Here is an 18433-nt window from a genome sequence, read left to right as displayed (position 1 = left end):
TCAATGCTGATCCCAGGTGATTGTGACATTTATAATGTTCATCACCTTTTCAGTTTTTGAATGTGATGGGCCTCATGGTACCAAATAGTGTTCTATACACATGCAAACAGCAATAACTTGATTAAGATTATCTGAAAACATCGCAGTTGCGTCGAACTGAAGCATTGACTCCTCAGAAAAGGCTAAATTTAGTCACACCTATGTACATATATTTTACTTTTATATTTAAAAACATCTGTGTTAACTTCCATTTCCTTAGGAGCATTGGAGGCACTAGAAAGAAATACAATCTTTATTTCCAATACTAAATCAGAAAAAGAACGAGTTTCCAGAAGAACTTTATATGTTTATTTTAATATAAAATGCATACATTATACAATATACAAATGTATAGAAATCATTTACATGTTACTAGCTTACAAAAATAACCTTACAATTTTATTAACAAGTAAATCAACAGGATTTTAAGTAATCTTTAGTGTTATTTAATAAACAATTTATAAATGTGTGATGTACAACCATTTAAGAAACAGCGGTGACTACAATACATTAATTCAGTAATCTGTACATTAGAAATCTGCCGACATTTTTCTTATGCTTCTACCTTAATAAAACACATCTAAACTCTATTCCATTTGTTTTGCAAGGCCTTTGTGCACTAAGGAAAATTCTCAAGACCAAGTCATACTAAGAAACAATAATACAGCCTTGTAAGTGTTTGGCTTGGACAGACAAAATTCAAACATGGCTTGTGCAGAAACCTAGTATTACAATTTTAATTCTTCTCTGCCTCTATAAGGCACTGAAGGATTTATAACACGTTGAAACAAAAAGAAAATCTGTTGTGTTGTGTACAATATATATACACACACATGTACATTCCCATATTTATTTATAAATATGTGTGTGTATATACACATATACATACATATTATATACATATCTTTTTTGCCATACTGGAAATGAAAAAGGTAATGGTGTGGAGATTGTTCCACATCCGCTGGTTTTATCTAAATGGATTAAAGTTTAGATTTGCTGTTTGTCACAAGGCCACAGTACGATCAACAAATCATGCACTGAAGTTTTCTATTAACAAACATTATAAGGGTTTGGAGAAAAGCAATTGCAAAAGGAACACTGCATTTCATCCATTTCCTCATTTGAGCAGAATCACTATGTTGCATGCAAAGAAAATTACTGATTTTGGATTATCCAAATTCTTTGCCAGTCAGTAAAAGCTCAACATTACTGGCAAAATATGTTATTAAATTAAATTGTTTCCATCTATTTCATTACTGATTAAATAGGACAGAGTATAAATTTTGCATTGACATTCATCATGTTTCACTTATGTGGTTTAATGGGAAATATGTTAGTTTTGTAACATTTTGTACAACCAATATATTTCTGTTAATAACGTAATACAGTTTGCAATTACCATCATAGGAACCTAAATAAACTAAGGAATTTGGGATGATATTGAATATCATTAAATTCCAAAGTCTAATAATTTGCACATTTTACTGTGGGTATCAGAGAATTTATAAACTTATTAAGTAGTTCTTTTAGGAATTTTCAGGAAGAGCTGTCATTACTGCAGAGGTTTCCTTTTAACCAAATACCAGAACTGACACTACAGCACCAACCAATAAATTACTCCTTTTTAATGACAAATTATCAATTGTTTTGTAAGGGATTTTCTTGCAAGAACAACTTTAGGAAGAAAACTTTCATTTTTTAAAATACCTCAAAGTTGTTAGTGCAGTATTATTTCTTTTTTAAAAAAATTAAAAGTACTTGTTGTTTGTTCAGGTGCAATAGACAATGAAGAGTGCAAACAAGTTGTCTTCTACTGTACATATAATATACAAATAAAGAACAAACAAAGAGTAAGCACTATTGCCTCCTGAATTGGATCCTGAGACACACTTCAAAAGAAGTGAAATGTTAAACAAATTTGCTTCGTGACAACTGTGCTTAATAAATCTCCTTTTAAAATTAAAGGGCTGTTGACCAAAACATGCACACATGCCACCAGGAGAACTGCACAGTACACTGATTCTGCACTTTCCGCACACATACAGGTTTGTTGCATACAACATACATGTAGGGATAGAAGTTTCATTTATACAACAGAGGTCCTTCTGTTTGTTATTTGTCCAAGGCATTGATCATCAGCACAAATGGGTTGGATGATGTAATATGCAAAAAGATAAGCCAAATTTTTATACATGTTTTGTTTTAGAATGCGTAAATAAGGAAAACTTATGTTGAGCTTTGAGTGTTGCTTTTCATGTGTTTGCAGCAGGACAGTAGCATTGTAGTACATTTCTGTGAAGAACATTGATGTGGATTTGTCACCGAAGTCATGTGACTAAGTCAGCACTTTCTTTTGTACTTAAAAAGATGAAAAGTGCACAAGGATATAAAAGACCAAGTGTAAAGATACACAACTTTGGCCAGGAGCACAAACAAGAAATAAGGGGGTGGTAGCATAAAAATTAAATAGATTTACATGGTAATAAACTAAAGGCAATGATACAAGGCTATGGTTTTGTTGGGATTTAGCACCGAATGTAAGTGAAGAAGAGTTCATTCAGCAGAGACTGCAGATTTACCAGATAATTCAATTTGACAAATATAGCAGTGCACATTTAGATCTTCAGATAATAATGGCAATCTTTTAAGCTTCATACCTGTAAAGATTTTCAGAACAAAAAGTAAACGTGATGTAATAACAACGGTATAACACGTAATAACTTCACATCCAACCATGAATTTCCGCATATATCGAGCTCAACACCTTTTATGGGCTTCATAACACAAACTGAATTAACTTGTCTTTCAGAGCAACTAAATTCTAAATCTATGTAAAGTATGGGGCTAGTTTCATAAATGTTTGATTGGTTAGGTTACATGATGAGATAAAGCTTAAAAAATCATGAAGTTGTTTTTGCAAATACAAAACTATTTGTTGAGTTAATTTAAACATTACAATACATCTACAGGGATTCAGTGGGTGTAAATTTTAATTTGACTGTGAAACACTTCAGGTCATTTTATTCAGAATTACAGAATATGCCATCAGTGAGACATTAAATGCATCAGAATATGTTCCAACGGTTCCATTACAACACTGTGCATTATAAGAATGATGAAATCATGCAGTTATAGTTGTAAGCCATCTATCTTTTGTCCTTGTAACAATTACTTGGGTGGTCCAAATGAAGTACATTTCATTATGGCCTAGATTTTGTTGTATCAGGATACCGAATGACACTGTGCATGTTCAAGTTTTTAAATGCATTTTTGCCTGTTAATTTGCCAAAAGTGTGTGGACTAATAACATTGCAGTGAGGGCAACAGGGTACATGGGATTGAGTGAAGCAACTGTGCATGTCCTTAAACAATCTTCTGAATAACTGTGTGGTACAGGACAGCATGACTGCAGAATGGCATTGTCACTAGACTAGCAATGAGTGGGGCCAGGCTAGTTCCCCGCAAAATGGACTCAAATTCTGCCATGGAAGTTGGTAGAATTTGTTAAACTTATAAAAACTGGAATTGAGAACTATTTTTAGTAATGATGGATATGAAATCATCATTGATTGTCCGAAACAAAAAAAAAATCTGGTTCACTCTAATCCTTTGATGGAAATCTGTCATCCTTACCTAGTCTGGTTTAAATGTGACTCCGGACCCACAGCAATGAGCCATTTTAGACAAGCCATTCAATTCGAGGGCCACGTATGATGGTAGCCAATACCAGCTGTGGCAGTGATGCCCACACCCCACAAAGCATTCAAAAACAAATTATCAGTGCAGAGAAGGAAGTGTAAATTAAAATAGGTGAATTCCTGTCAAATGAGGTACAGAAAGAAAAGTAGCAAAGGGAAATAAAGATTGTATTGACAGGAAAAGAAAAGAGCAGTTTTTTTTTAAAGTGCAACATCTGACATTTTAACACTCTTCAACAAAATGGCAAATGAGAAGTGTAACGTTGTCAAACTTACTCATGTTCTTCTGAATAACCATTGCCGGTCATTCAGCTTTTGTTTGTGGATGTCTTCTAAGGAGCTAGGAATCTCAGGTATCCCATGATGCCCTGGAGGTGAACTTACTGACCTTGACTGAGACTGAAATAACATCGTTATCAATTAAAATCCGATGGATAGGATTGAAACCTGCGCTAAAAGCTGACTAACTAACACACCACTGATTTTAATGCATATCCAAACAGATTGTCCAATCTGTGGGTGGGTGATCCAGCAGACTATTGCCGAGACAAGATCATGAGTTCGTCCCACTTTATGAGACCCAGGAGGAGGCCATTCGACCCACTGAGTCTGTTCCACCATTCAATCATGGCTGATAAATTTCTCAACCCCAATCTCCCACTTCGTACCCATAACTTTTGATCCCCTTGATACTCAAGAACCTATCTCAGCCTTAAATATACTCAATGACCGAGCTTCCACAGCCTTCTATGGCAATGAATTCTATAGATTCACCACTCTCTGGCTGAAGAAGTTTCTCTTCAACTCCATTCTAAAGGATCTTCGCTCTACTCTAAGGCTGTGCCCTTGGGTCCGAGACTCTCCTGCTTATGCAAATATCTTCCCAATATCCACACTGTCCAGGTCATTCAGTATTCTACAAGTTTCAATTAGAATCCCCCTCATCCTTCTAAACTTCACCAAGTATAGACCCAGAGTCCTCAAACGTTCTTCAGACGTTGAGCCTTTCATTCCTGGATCATTCTCATTAATCTCCTCTGGACCCCCTCCATAGCCAATACATTCTTCCCAAAATTGGGGCCCAAAATTGCTCACAATACTCTAAATATGGTCTGACAAAGGCCTTATAAAGCCTCAGAAGTACATCCTTGCTTTTATATTCTAATCCTTTCAAAATAAATGCCAACATTGTATTTACCTTCCTAACTACCAACTCAACCTGCAAGTTTACCTTTGAGAATCCTGGACAAGGACTCCCAAGTCCCTTTGCACTTCAGATTTCTGAATTTTCTCTCCATTTAGAAAATAGTCCATGCCTCTATTCTTCTTACCAAAGTGCATGACCTTACATTTTCTCACACTGTATCCCATCTTAAAAAAATTCTAATAATACCAAGAACACAAAATAATAGAATTACAGAAAATTAAGCAGTCAGCTTTTTTTTGTACTCAATAAATTATATGACCACATATATAGAGAATGTAACATTACTTACTGCTTTGTGTTTCAACGTTTTTGGCATTTCAATGCTGGCACCAAGAAAGCTTGTTGGTACTAGACCTCGCCTTCCATTAACCTGTGAAAACAGTACCTTCAACATTCAGGAAACAGTTTACAACTGATAATAAATCATGTGCCCTCTCTCCCACACAAAGAAATTTACAAGTTGACAACTTACAGAAATTTAGATTCTCAGAAAAATATATTAGGGCTTTGAATGAACCCCTGGGATAAGAAGCAGCAATTTACTCGACAAAAAACATACTCTGAGTGGGTAAATTGAAATCAAACTCCAAAATACAGAAAATTCAAGCATCCAGGCATACAGTTTCCTAAGCTGCCCAGAAATATCAACTCACTTCTCCAAAGCAAATAATGTCCACTTTCTCATTTCCAAATGGGCAGTCTTCCGCTAGCTTTTATTTTATGGAAAATTTGAAGTTAGGAGGAAATTAGGAATCCAATTAAGAATAACAGATAATAATAAACCCAAGAATGAAGTCATGCTAGCAGAGAAAGCTGCAGGTCAAACTAGCATGAATGAATTGTAATAACTTAGTCTATCATGTTTTCAGCCAGACGTTTAGACTGCAGGGCTTTGTGTCAGCAGCATGCATGCCAGTTGTCGAAATATATTCAAAGACGAAAGTGAGTACTGCAGATGCTGGAGGTTAGAGCCAAGAGTGTGGTGCTGGAAAAGCACAGCCAGTCAGGCAGCATCTGAGGAGCAGGAGAATTGACGTATCCAAAGCCTAGTGTATAGCAGTTCAGGATGACTCAATCACTGAAGCTCCAAACCCCTGGCACAGGGTAGGACTCAGTGAACAAATTTTAATTCACCCTATTATCAAACAATTTCACGGCAATTTCAAAAATATTTTGCAAACGGTTTGCATTTTTGGTTATTTACTTTGCAAGTAATGCTTCTTACTTGTAAGTGGTTAGCAAGGTGATAAAAGCAGGAATTAAAATTACTAAAGCATTGGTTCAGATTTTATTAATGGATTGCATGTTTTGTTCCATCTCATAATTAAATTTCTCTGAATTTCCCAGTGTGTGAACAATGTAGGCAGTGGCAAGAAAGTTTGGAAAATACAGAGTGAATGAAACAAATGCGGTGATTTTTTTCCAACTCTAAGTGATATGGGCAATGATGAGTCAGTTAGAAAACTAGAGCAAAATTAGAAACATTGGATTCCTGATGGCAAGAAAAAAATTACAGGCACAATGTTCCACCAGGATTTCACTAATAATATAAGAATCTCAATAGTGAACAACAAGGGACTGTTTTGCTCACATTAACATCTTGTTATTAGCTATTCTCACCTTTTTAACATCCAGCTTCCTATTCCCCTATTTGGTGGAGATAAAAGTAGACAGTGAAAATTCTTGACATGAAAGTCAGAGTGGATATTTGGCAGCTTCAGCTCAATGCTTGCTCCATCAAGCCTCTGCTTTAGCCAGCAGTCCCCAAAAGCTCCAGGCAAGCATCATTGGTAATGACCTTCCTACTCCCCAACCCCAACTCCAATCCATAGAGACAGGTCTCGGATAAGCACTAGGCTCAACACATCATCACCCCCAACTCCCACAGAATATCCCACTTCAATATAGCACTTTGCAGCACACCAAAATCTCACATTACAATGTTGCTGCCAGGCCACTTTGCACACAAGGACAAGCACGCATCTCATGGATTGGACTAGGATGCAGTTCAGGACTCCTTGCTTTCTCTCTTGGCTGTCATGATTCGGAGATGCCGGTGTTGGACTGGGGTGTACAGAGTTAAAAATCACACAACACCAGGTTATAGTCCAACAGGTTTAATTGGAAGCACACTAGCTTTCGGAGTGACGCTCCTTCATCAGGTGACTCTTGGCTGTCAGTCACTTTGCACCTTCTTGAATGCTCACAGCATCTCTGCCTTGCTTTTTTTGCACTTTGTTGCCGCCATTCTGAACTTAAAATACTCACAGTACTTCTGCCTTGCTTTGCTTTGTGGTGCACATATATAACCAGGCTGCTTGTCATTTTTGCCAGCAATGATCAGTCAGTTGGACATGTTATTTTATGGTCACATGTTACATCAATATCACTCCTGCAGCGTGTGCCAGTAGCTTACATGGCAAAGATATGAAAAGTGCTTCAACTGAATGGCCATATCTCAGTGTCTAATGGGAGTAATCTTCAGTCAAGTCAAGAGGGACTCATATCAGTCAGGGAGCTCCACTACAGTCATAGAGTCATACAGTCCAAGATGGAATAGGAACTCAGTCCAGGGACTTAGTCAGGGTTAGTCAGCTGCGTGGAGCGGTCAGAGTCAGGATTGTGTATCATTACAATCCTGGCAGTTGGGCCACATTCAATTCTGCATGTTCAATGCAACCAGAAGTTATGGGAAAGTGTTACACAATGGCCCATACATTGTAGGGGAGCTTAATACACAAGTTTTTATTAATATGTAATTCATCCAACAATTTGTGGCAAGGAAGAAACACATTATGAGTTGTCATTTGCCACAAATTGCTGGATTTTTTGTGTCTCATCGCAATGTCAACTTGTCATTAATTTTGACATGTTCTTATCTAGCTGCAATATTTCAGTCCCAGAGTCAATCTGCAATTGGAACCACTACCAGGAGATGGTCACAAAAATACAGATTAAAAATTACTGACATTCAATAGGAAGCTATGGGTTCATACTAAACCCAGTCTACTCATTTTGAAATTTAATTCAGGCAAAAGTAATTTATCATAAAGCCAAACATATTCACTGCAGCAAATGGGGATAGCCTTCACAGAAATCCTGGTCGCTCAAGTTATTTTGTTTTATGTGCAGGTTAGGAGATGACTTTAAGAGTTAGACCTAAAAGGATCTGCATTCATATTAAAGTAGTTCTAACCAATAATTGTATAATTTATCTGACTGGGTGGTAAGTTTAGTTCACAGAACATTTCTATTTATTTCTATTAACAAAGATTGACTGATGGAGCTGTGCAGTTTGTGATTCAGTTCTAATGTTACAAAGCAATTAAAATGAAAATGAAAAAAAGCTGACATTTTACAGACAACACATTATATGGTAATGTTAACAATCAGTATCTTCAGGGCAAAGGGAGGGGAGTTTTAACAGTTTCTTAACATAATGGACCATAGTAGAATTTACAGCCCTAAGCCTTGCATACAACACAAGGCCATCTTTGTATGTTCAGGAATTTTAAAATGTTTAATGCCATCTTTAATTGGACTATCAGCCAAATTCCCAGAAGGAAAGTAGTCTGTGTCAAACCTACTGCTTAATGATCTTTCCAAAGAAAAGACTGAATTTGTAAAGAGGCTTTTCAATATGGTGACACATTGCACAAAAGAACTGGAAAGTCTCCAGGAACACCAGGAAAACTGAATGAACCATAACTTTGAAAAAAAACTATAGGACTGGGGGTAATTTAATACTTAACACCAAGAAAAGTTGAACTGACAACATCATTGTTGGTATAGAGTTAAATCTTGCATTAAGTTTATCCACTAGCCAAATAAATTACATACTTAAACAAAAATGGTGAATTATGGTAACTGCAACATGTATTTTCAGTGGAACACTTAGAAAGTATTAGAAATCTGGATTGCTTTGCTGAAGTAAGGGTGCATTTGACTAACTGCACTTATCTTTTACCAGATCCTGTTGGCCTATTATGAGTACACTGTATATTTCATCCATGACGTCTGGCATTGTTTTTTAAAGGGCAACAGGAAATAGATTTTTGTACTAACAGAAAAGGTTGAAAGATAGATATTGCATTCTGCTACCCATAATTTAATGATGCAAAGTGGGAAATGCACTTCATAATTTAAGATGCTGCAATTAGACTGTAAAAAACTGTTTCAGTATATTATTTATTATTGTATGTGTGATGGTTTAAATAGTTGAAAATACACTGGTAATTTATACCTGAAAAAGGAATGGAGTTACTTCTGAGCATTGATAAGATATTGCAAAGGTAATGTGGGAGTTTGGATTATTGAATTAACTGTAATTTGATGGTGGATTAGATTTTAAAGCTACAGTGACAAGGAATCTTCCCCAGAATATATGTATAAGCATTATGAAAATATTTGTGAAAAGTTCTCCAGTTCACTACTAATATTGATTTTGTAAATATGTTCCAAGAAAATAAATTATAACTTCAATACAAAGACTAAATAAGGAATATTTAAACCATGATGTTGCAGATTGATCATCGCTAGACAGATGAGGAAAATTTATCTACAACTATTTATTTTTTCTCCAGTTATAATAAGGAATATGACAAGATTCTTGAAAAGTGGACATTAAAGATATTTGATACCATTTCTTATGTGTGCCTTTTTAGTACACTTTTATCAACTAGTCATGATTTCCATAGCAACACTGTTATCATGGCAGGTTTCCAAAGTGTTGCTATGGAAATTCTGGTTACTTAACAGAAACCATGTTAACAACATATATTTGATAAATCTGTGTGAACACTCAGCATCTTTCTGCTGCACACGGCTCATAATTAGCATTAGATCATTAATTTGTGTCTATTAGGACACTTGTTTAGTAGGTAACAGAAAATTTCAGAAAAATTAATAGACTATTCCAGAAATGTTATTTGTACGGATGTTATAAATGAACTTTAGACAGTGGTGGTGTGGGGGTAGGAGGGGCAGGGAGAATCAGACTCAGAAACCCTAATGTTAAAATAATATTTTTGAATTCTTTCACAGCAGGTGAGCATTTCTGCAAGGCCAGCAGAACAAGGTAGTGGTGAACAGCAGCAATTCACATTCTTGAAAACACAATTTTTCTCAGTGGTAGTGAATTCCACAGGCTCAGCACACTCTGGGTAAAGAAATTTCCCATCTCAGTCCTAAAGTATTTAAACCTTATCTTTAAACTATGATCGTGAGTTCTGGACTTCCCCACCATCAGTACATCCTTCCTGCATCTAACATGTTAGGAACCTATTAAATTCTAATAGGACTATGAGATCCAACCCCTCTTCTAAACTCCAGTAATACATTCTTAACCAATTTGATCTTTCATCACATGTCAATCCTGCCATCCCAGGAATCAAACTGGTTAATTTTTGCTACACTGCCTCTATAGTAAGAACATCCTTCTTCAGATAAAGAGACCGAAACTGCACACAATATTCGAGATATGGCCTCACCAATCTCCAATAGAATTGCAGCAAGCCATGCCTGTTCCTGTATTTGAATCTTCTTACTATGGAGGCCAAAATACAGTTTGCCTTCTTTACTGCCTGCTGTACCTGCATGCTTACTTTCGGCAACTAGGTAATGAGTACTTCCAGGTCTCATTGAACATTCACCTCTCACAATTTACAACCAAATAATAATCTGCCGTCCTATTTTTGCTACCAAACTGGATAACCTCACACTTATCCCATTATACTGCATCTGCAAGGCATTTGCCCACTCACTCAACCTGTCCAAATCACACTGCAATATCTCTGCATCTTCCTCAAGGTTCACATCTCCACCCAGCTTTGTGTCATCTGCAAATTTTGACGTATTACCTTTAGTTTCCCCCACATAAATTATTAACGTATATTATGAATAACTGAGATTCTAGTACCAATCTTTGTGGTAGCCCACTCGTCACTGCCTGCCCTTCAGAAAAAGACCCATTTATTCATACTCTGTTTCCTATCTGCTGACCAATTTTCTATCCAAATCAATACACTACCCCAATCCAATGCATTTTAATGTTACACAGTATTCTCTTTGTCAAAAGCCTTCTTCCACATGGTCGGTGCTAGTTCCATCATTGCTCATGAGATATATAAACAATGTGGTTGAGAGTGTGGGAGGTGGTGGAATAAGTAAGCTTGCAGATGACATGAAGATTGATCAGGTGAGTAAAAAGGTCTTAGGTTACAGGAGCATATAAACAGATTGGCCAGATGGAAAGATCATTGGCAGATGGAATTTAATCCTGATAAATCTGGGTGATACACTTTGGAAAATGTAACAAGTCAAGGGAGTACTCAATGAATGGCAGTTGTATGCCAATTTGATGTAATTACGATTGTCAATATGTTAGCCCAGTTCAGCAGAATGGGCTATCATTTAAATACAATTGAAATAACTGCAATCATATTTTAACTGGTATATCCTTCAACACTAGTCAACATCTAACCTACTCTTAGTTCTTAGAAAAATATTTTGTCTTTTTTATTTTGTCACCATAATAGCTAAACCCAAACAATGACTAATTTTACACCATTTTGTCTTGGAACTATTTAGCTGTTACTCCAGTGCTGCCAAAAAAAAAATTCTGGCATTTCCTTCCTTACAGTGCCTACACCAAGTGCACTACAGACTTAAGGTGGTGGTGTTCAATGTCAATTAGGGATGGGCAATAAATGTTCATATCCTGTGAAATAATGGATAAAAGACAATATATACGTTCTGTACTCATTGCGATTAACATCAGCTAGTTTTATTAGGGATTAGTCCATTGGCGTGATAAATCTTTGTTATTTTCACTCTTTAAGTTTATCTTGTTAAGGCAACTGCAGAGCATAGGGTAGAGTACTTTTTAAACAAAGCAATGCAACACTTGCCAAAAACTTTCTCCTGGAAAGTGAGTGAAACCAGGTCCAATTATGGCTTCACAATTGTTTATTTTACTGCCTATGGATGAGACTAAATCATGTTTTAAGGATCATAATGGCATCCATCGCTATAATGATGTCAGTCAATCAAAATGACACTTAACATTTGGTCATGAACCAAAGCCAGTTTCTGTTCCAAGGAATTTATATACCAGAAAACATGACAGGCTTAAAAACAGGTAATGAAGACATCACAGAATATCAACAGATGAAAGTTAACGGTGTGGAAAGATAAATGGTGATGATCGCAGGGAGGATTTTATCACTGTATTATCAATTATGAATCAAGAAATTTAAATGCAGTATAATGTGACAATAAATTAACTCATGCTTGGGTGTTGTTCTTTCATAATAATCTGTTACTGGAGACAGAATTGAGGTGCCCCCATAGTATGAAAGCTTTTTATTCCAGATTACATTCAGATTCTACTAGCAGTTGTGCTGGGATTTGAACACATATCCCCAAAGTATTACTCTGTGTCTCTGAATTATTATTCCAGTGACATTACTTTTATGTCATCAGCTCCTCTGAATGCAAGAACAAAGCAAAATAAGCTGCTTACCTCTGCTTCACAGAAGCCATCTTTTCTTTGTTTTCCATACAAACAAATTATATCTCCCTCTTTAAAAGCCAGTTCATGGCTGGGATGAATATTGGGACTGTCTTGTAATGGATTATAATCAAAAACAGCAAGGAACTGGAAAAGAATAAATAAGATGCCGACAAGTTACAATTAAGACTAAATAATGCGCTTAGTATATTCAACATTTAGAACTATACTTATCATTACTAATGGATGTGGACACTTTAGGCTTGACTCATACTAACCATTCATTGGTACAGGATTTATTACGAGCATAAGATGCTGACTGAGAAGGTTAACATGGTTTTGAAGAGTCCAGCCCTGAAGAAATATAGGATATTTAAAAACACTCATTGCTGGGACTTTACAAATAAGGGATTTTTCTGTTTGCTGAGATTTTTATTTCTTGTGTTGAGATCCTGAAAACCTTTATGGGCACTCAGTTTTCCTGGAACAACAGTGAGAATTTTAACAGCTGAATAATAAACAACACTGAAACATCAATTCAGGAATCAAATTGTTTCTGAGAACTGTTCTTTTTAAAATAGGGACAATTTGCTTTCATTAAAAATTTATAAGACAGCTGTGTGACTGAAGTTTTGAATATCCATCATTTAATTTGACTGAAATAGTACCCAATGGAAAGTATACTTAACATAATTAACAGTGCAATGATGGGGCCAGTATGACTAGTCATTTTTAAATATTTATTCATTGAATAGGGGAGTCATTGGCTGGGCCAGCATTTATTGCCTATTGCTAATCATCCAGAGGGCAGTTAAGAGTCAACTATATTGCTGTGGGTCTGGAGTCACATGTAGGCCAGACCAGGTAAGGGTAGAAAGTTTCCTTCCTTTAACGAACCAGATGGGATTTTAATGACAATCAATGGTGAATCTCTACAGTGTGGAAGCAGACCAATCAGCCCGTTAGGTCCACACAAACAGCATCCCACCCAGACATGCCTACTCCCACCACCCCCAATATCCCACCCTATATGTGTCACCTTGCATTTCCCATGGCTAATCCACCTAGCCTGCACATCCCTGAACACAATGGGCAATTTAGCATGGCAAATCCACCTAACCTGCACATCTGTGGGGGAAATCCAGAGCACCTGGAAGAAACCCACACAAACATGGGGAGAACATGCAAACTCCATACAGACAGTCACCCGAGGAATCAAGCCCAGGTTCCTGCTGCTGTGAGGCAGCAGTGCTAACCACTGTGCCACCCATGACTGCCATTAGACCAGACATTTATCCCAGATTCAAATTTCAACATTTGCCATGGTGGGATTCAAAACTTATAGTTCTGGGTTACTAGTCCAGACATCACACCTAAGCTATCACCATCCCCACATGATCTGAGTCATATACTTTTACATAGAGTTGTAAAGGGATTCAAGTACAGAAATAGGCCAATTGGTCTGTACCAGTGTTTATGCTCCACCTGAGCCTTTTCCTATCCCTCTCCAGCAAGCCTGATCAAACTTTATTTTTCATTCTCCATCACTTGCATATCTAACCTGCTTTTATGTCCATCTATCCTATTCATATTAACTACTTCCAGTGGTGGCGAATTCCACATTCTAATCACCAGTTTCCTCCTGAGTGACCTTTGGAATTGTTGGTGACTCTTTGGGCCAGAATTTCAGGGGATTGGCAATCACACACAGCTTGCCCCTTCGCTTCTTTTTATTTACAAAATGACGCATTTCAGACTTTGACTAGGTACTTAACAGCAGCACAACAATCCGAACCTTCCAATCTGAATGGCGACTTTGAGGGTTCCAAGCAGCTAGGGAATTGCTTGTGGAATCTTCAGTTTTCTAGACAAATCCTTCAGATTCTGCTAGGATTGAAAATCATAAGGTTCCCAATTCTCAACTCTCACAACTCCCAACTCTCTACCGAAGTAAATACCTGACCATCAGCAAATCCGGCCAGTTATATTTACAACCTCTGGTTTAAGAAAACATTTTAAGGAAGTCTTTCGAACATAGAAAAAATTTATTAAGAAATCATTCACACTAAATTTTTCTTTTGAAATTCCATGATATAAAGTACAGTTCATTGCCATCATGACTGCTGAGTGATTGGCACAAAATCACAATTCAAATTTGTTACCATTTCAAAACCAGATAAGAAGTCTTATCTTAAAACAATGAAAGCAAATTTCATACTTTTAATGGTTAAATTGTAAAATTATTCGATCAAATAGCATTAAGTTATAATTTTAAAAATATTATCTCGAAATCATTAGGAATTGCAATGTTAGAATTGGCAGCTACATTATTCATCTTCAGTATGCATTATTGTATTTAAACCCATATTCAGTCATTCTAGTGCAGAAGAGGAAGAATGCTTTTCACTTCATTCATATTTATGGCCTGTTCATTGAGCAGTCATCGACACATAGAGGTGAGTATTAATGCTCCAAAATGGGTGAGTTGGGATTGACTCAGAGGTTAACATTTTAAAGACCTAAACTATGACTCCAAGCTGTCCACTTCCAGGCTCAATGATAGAGGGAAGGATAGATAGCCACCCTGTTTCTGGGGTCCTCAACAGGACTTCTCTGGCCTTAGGCTTACTCCAGAGCCTTTCCCACCTGACTGGAAGCCAACCCTATTCTTTCAGATTGATCTCCTGATGAGGAACTTGTCAAGGTCAAAAAACAGGCATTTGTTAAGATCGCACGTTTATGCAAGCTCTTCGAAGACTTTCTGGTTCGTCCCAGTATCCAGTCCTTTTGCCACAGCCCTGTTAAATTTCCCCCTTCACCCAATTTTAATATGGAAGTTATTAAATCTGTTTCCATTCTTTTCCTGACAATTTTTCCAAATCATAAGGATTTTCTATACAAAATTTTAAAAATTCATGTTGCTCCTGGTTCCATAGTTAGTATTGTCCGCTTTAAATCAGAGCTTGCTGGATAACCAACTTCCTGCTCATGGCAATAACTTCTCTAACAGAACCCTCCAGGATTCTGAAGGACTCTATTAAATTCCACCATCAGCTTGGATTATTCAGTGGTTGCCTGTGTTAGAATATTGGTGCTGGTGAGGAGAACCTAGCCTTCATGAAACTCCTGTTTCTCAGTCTTCAAAGTGATCCACGCAATTTTCAAGATTTCAGGACAAAAAAATGACAAAAAAGTTGTTCTATTTCTCTAAAAATGGCATTTCACAAATTTTAGCCAGGATTTAAATTCTTCCTGTGAGAACTGTGAATGGACGGAGTCAACATTTTAAAATTTCTACCTCCGATTCCAACCTGCTACACTGCATTGTATAATCTCTATAACAGACTCAGGCCCTTACTGAGGTCCCTGGAGCATGTGATGCCTGCAGGGCTTTTGGAGAGCAAGGAGATGTTGGTGTTCTACAAGTCCTAGCTTAACTGCATCATTATTTTTACCATGATATTGTGTTTATTTGTAGTTGGAGAGTCCTGTGCTGTTCTGTCACTGGCATCAGGCCAATGTCAGAGGAGCCATAGGCTATGAAGACAGCATGGTAAGTCTTCACAAATTGCTTCCGTTACAACTCTTTGTGGGTCAGGAGATATAGGACTGCTTATCCAAAGACTGCCAAAGGAAGCCCTTGAGGTATTACCGTGCTAATCTCCCCGCCAATTTCACCGAAACTCTCAGCCCTGGCTATTCACCCCTTCTCCTGATCTTGCCCATTGCCCCCACCATCTCACTGTCACCTCAAGACCACTTCTCCCATTGTCTTTCAGGGCTAGCTATCCCTGCTCCCCAACCTCTGGCTTCCCACTACAATATTCCCAATCCCAGCTGCTGGCCAGGGTTTCTGGTGGGACTTCAGGAATATTGATGCACACAAGGTCCTGTTGATAAAACCAGCAGGGGCTCCACTCGATCCACTTGCTCTCTGTTTACCACACACTTTAGAGCTCTCTTGCTCCTTTTAACTTTTCCAACAAAGTATACATATTTACATATACACTGAAAACTGTCTAACTTCAAAGTTTGAATTAAATCACACAGTAATAAGATGGCAAAAATAAACCTTTTAAGAGAAACATTAAATTCACTTTTCTTTTGTTCTCTGTTACAAATCACAAAGAGTTTACCCCTGCATTTCTTTCACTGAGCTGTACTGCACTGTGATCTGAAACCATTTTGTTGTAATTATCTGTAGTGAGGATCAATACATGTTAAATTTGTGTTCTTCCTGCCTTACGCTTTCTGAAGGAAATTACTTGAGGGTCACAGTGATCCAGAAAATTCTATCCATTTGACATTTTGATTACAACTAAAAGGCTAAAATAATCTGGAAAAGATTCAACTTCTCTGTTAGTTTAATTAATGAAATTCAAATCATTAACTTTAGGGAGTCAAAATAACATTTTTAAAATACGGTTTGATATTTTGAAGCAAGAATTGGATTGATTAAATTTAACTTTTCCAGAAAACAACATGGTAGCAATTAAGTTCTGCCTAATCCTTAATCATGAATCTTTTAAAATGTGTTTCTGTCAAACTGTTAATTCAAATGAAAAGGCACCTATAAATGGAGATTGTGTATATGAATCATCGTGATAACAATCACATGATTTCTCTCTTGGGAAGTGATCGAGTCACATGTACACATGAATAGACAAACTAGCTATCAAGCTGTACCAGCTCCTTCTTGACCTTGCAATGCGACATAATATATAATGCTGAAGGTTCTGAGGACGCTGGGGGTTTTAATGACCTAGAAATTTGCAGGCATTTCATCAACTTTTCAGTTGCAAAATAATTGCCATAACTCCCAAGATGACAGCAACCATGTGCCCTTACTAAAGCTAGAACGCTGTGATCAAACATGTTACTAATAGCAAAAACTAGATGTCCAGGATGTTCTCTGAAACAGATATTAAATATTTTTAATGTAAAAATGTTTCAAGTTTGTTTGTAAAACTGGACTGTTCCGAATACAGCCAGTGCCCCATTTCTCCCTCTCCCAGTCACTTAACTCACCTCATAGTCACTACCTAATAATCCTTTGAGGTTTACCAGAGCTGTTACCATTCCTGTCTTCTGCTAACAAGCTTCCTGAGGCCTAATGTTGAGCATGCCTGAGCCCTATGACCATGATACAGTTCAGAAATTGGTCCCTTTGCTCTGTTTGTATTGCAGACCAGACTGAATTAACTTCTTGGGGAATGCATTTTAGATTTCATAATCTTCCAACCTCATTAATGAAATTTCTTGAAATGGCAAGCTATTAGATCTAATACAATATAATTAAAATGGAGATCACAAACTCACCTAAGGCACAGAACTCTTCTTATTAAAAGCACATTTAGAAAGTCATTCAAAGAAGTTAAATTGAAGCAATTTCACTCTGTAATTCAGTTTACCAGTGATGTCATCAAATACTCGGCTTGGTGATCAAAGTCACAGCATGAGATGCCATCACTGAAATTCTGTGGCTCATGATCCCAGTGGTAAGATCTCAGTTATGAAAAAAACAGTTGGTGCCACCTGAGTTTGTCAATCAATGGATAGATGTTCATCTTGGCTTTGACCGTATTGTTGAGGTCTACTTTCAACCTGGGGACATCACCATTCACTGAGTGCACTGGCCACCACCTCAGCTCCCAAAGCTAGACTTTCCCCTTTGGGGTAGGATTCATGATTCAGGAGCTTTGCCAAAGTTACAATCTAACTCCCCTACCAGCAGAGCCCAATCAAAGGTATTCTCAGGACAGATGGGCGAGGACACTGCTACCTCTGATGCAGACCCACGTTCAGAACATAGGTTACCAAGACTGGCAGCTTAGAATGCTTTCCAATTTTATACCTGAGTGTTAGTTCCTACTCCTCACATTCTCTCCCATACCTGTCCTCTATAAGCCCGTCATCCTTTACCCCAACCCATCCATCTCCTCCTCCACAGCTCCTTATTCTCCATATTCCACCCCCCCC

General features: G+C 37.3%; 1 protein-coding gene across 1 annotated transcript in view; it reads right to left on the bottom strand.

The window, feature by feature from the left end:
- Positions 1-408: 408 nt before the first annotated feature.
- The window catches only part of LOC122539251, an 85887-nt gene continuing 67862 nt past the window's right edge, over positions 409-18433 (bottom strand). Inside the window, exons 13-16 of the mRNA XM_043673953.1 lie at positions 12467-12601; positions 5234-5314; positions 4014-4136; positions 409-2696 (exon numbers count right to left, since the gene is read on the bottom strand). Of these exons, the coding sequence (XP_043529888.1) occupies positions 4014-4136; positions 5234-5314; positions 12467-12601 (339 nt within the window). The 3' untranslated portion in view covers positions 409-2696. The remainder of the gene's footprint in view (positions 2697-4013; positions 4137-5233; positions 5315-12466; positions 12602-18433) is intronic.

This window comes from Chiloscyllium plagiosum, chromosome 32 (assembly GCF_004010195.1).
Source record: "Chiloscyllium plagiosum isolate BGI_BamShark_2017 chromosome 32, ASM401019v2, whole genome shotgun sequence".
In the NCBI taxonomy this organism is placed as follows: Eukaryota; Metazoa; Chordata; class Chondrichthyes; order Orectolobiformes; family Hemiscylliidae; genus Chiloscyllium; species Chiloscyllium plagiosum.
The sequence above is the reverse complement of the archived record's forward strand: the minus strand, read 5'-3'. Positions and strand labels throughout refer to the sequence as shown.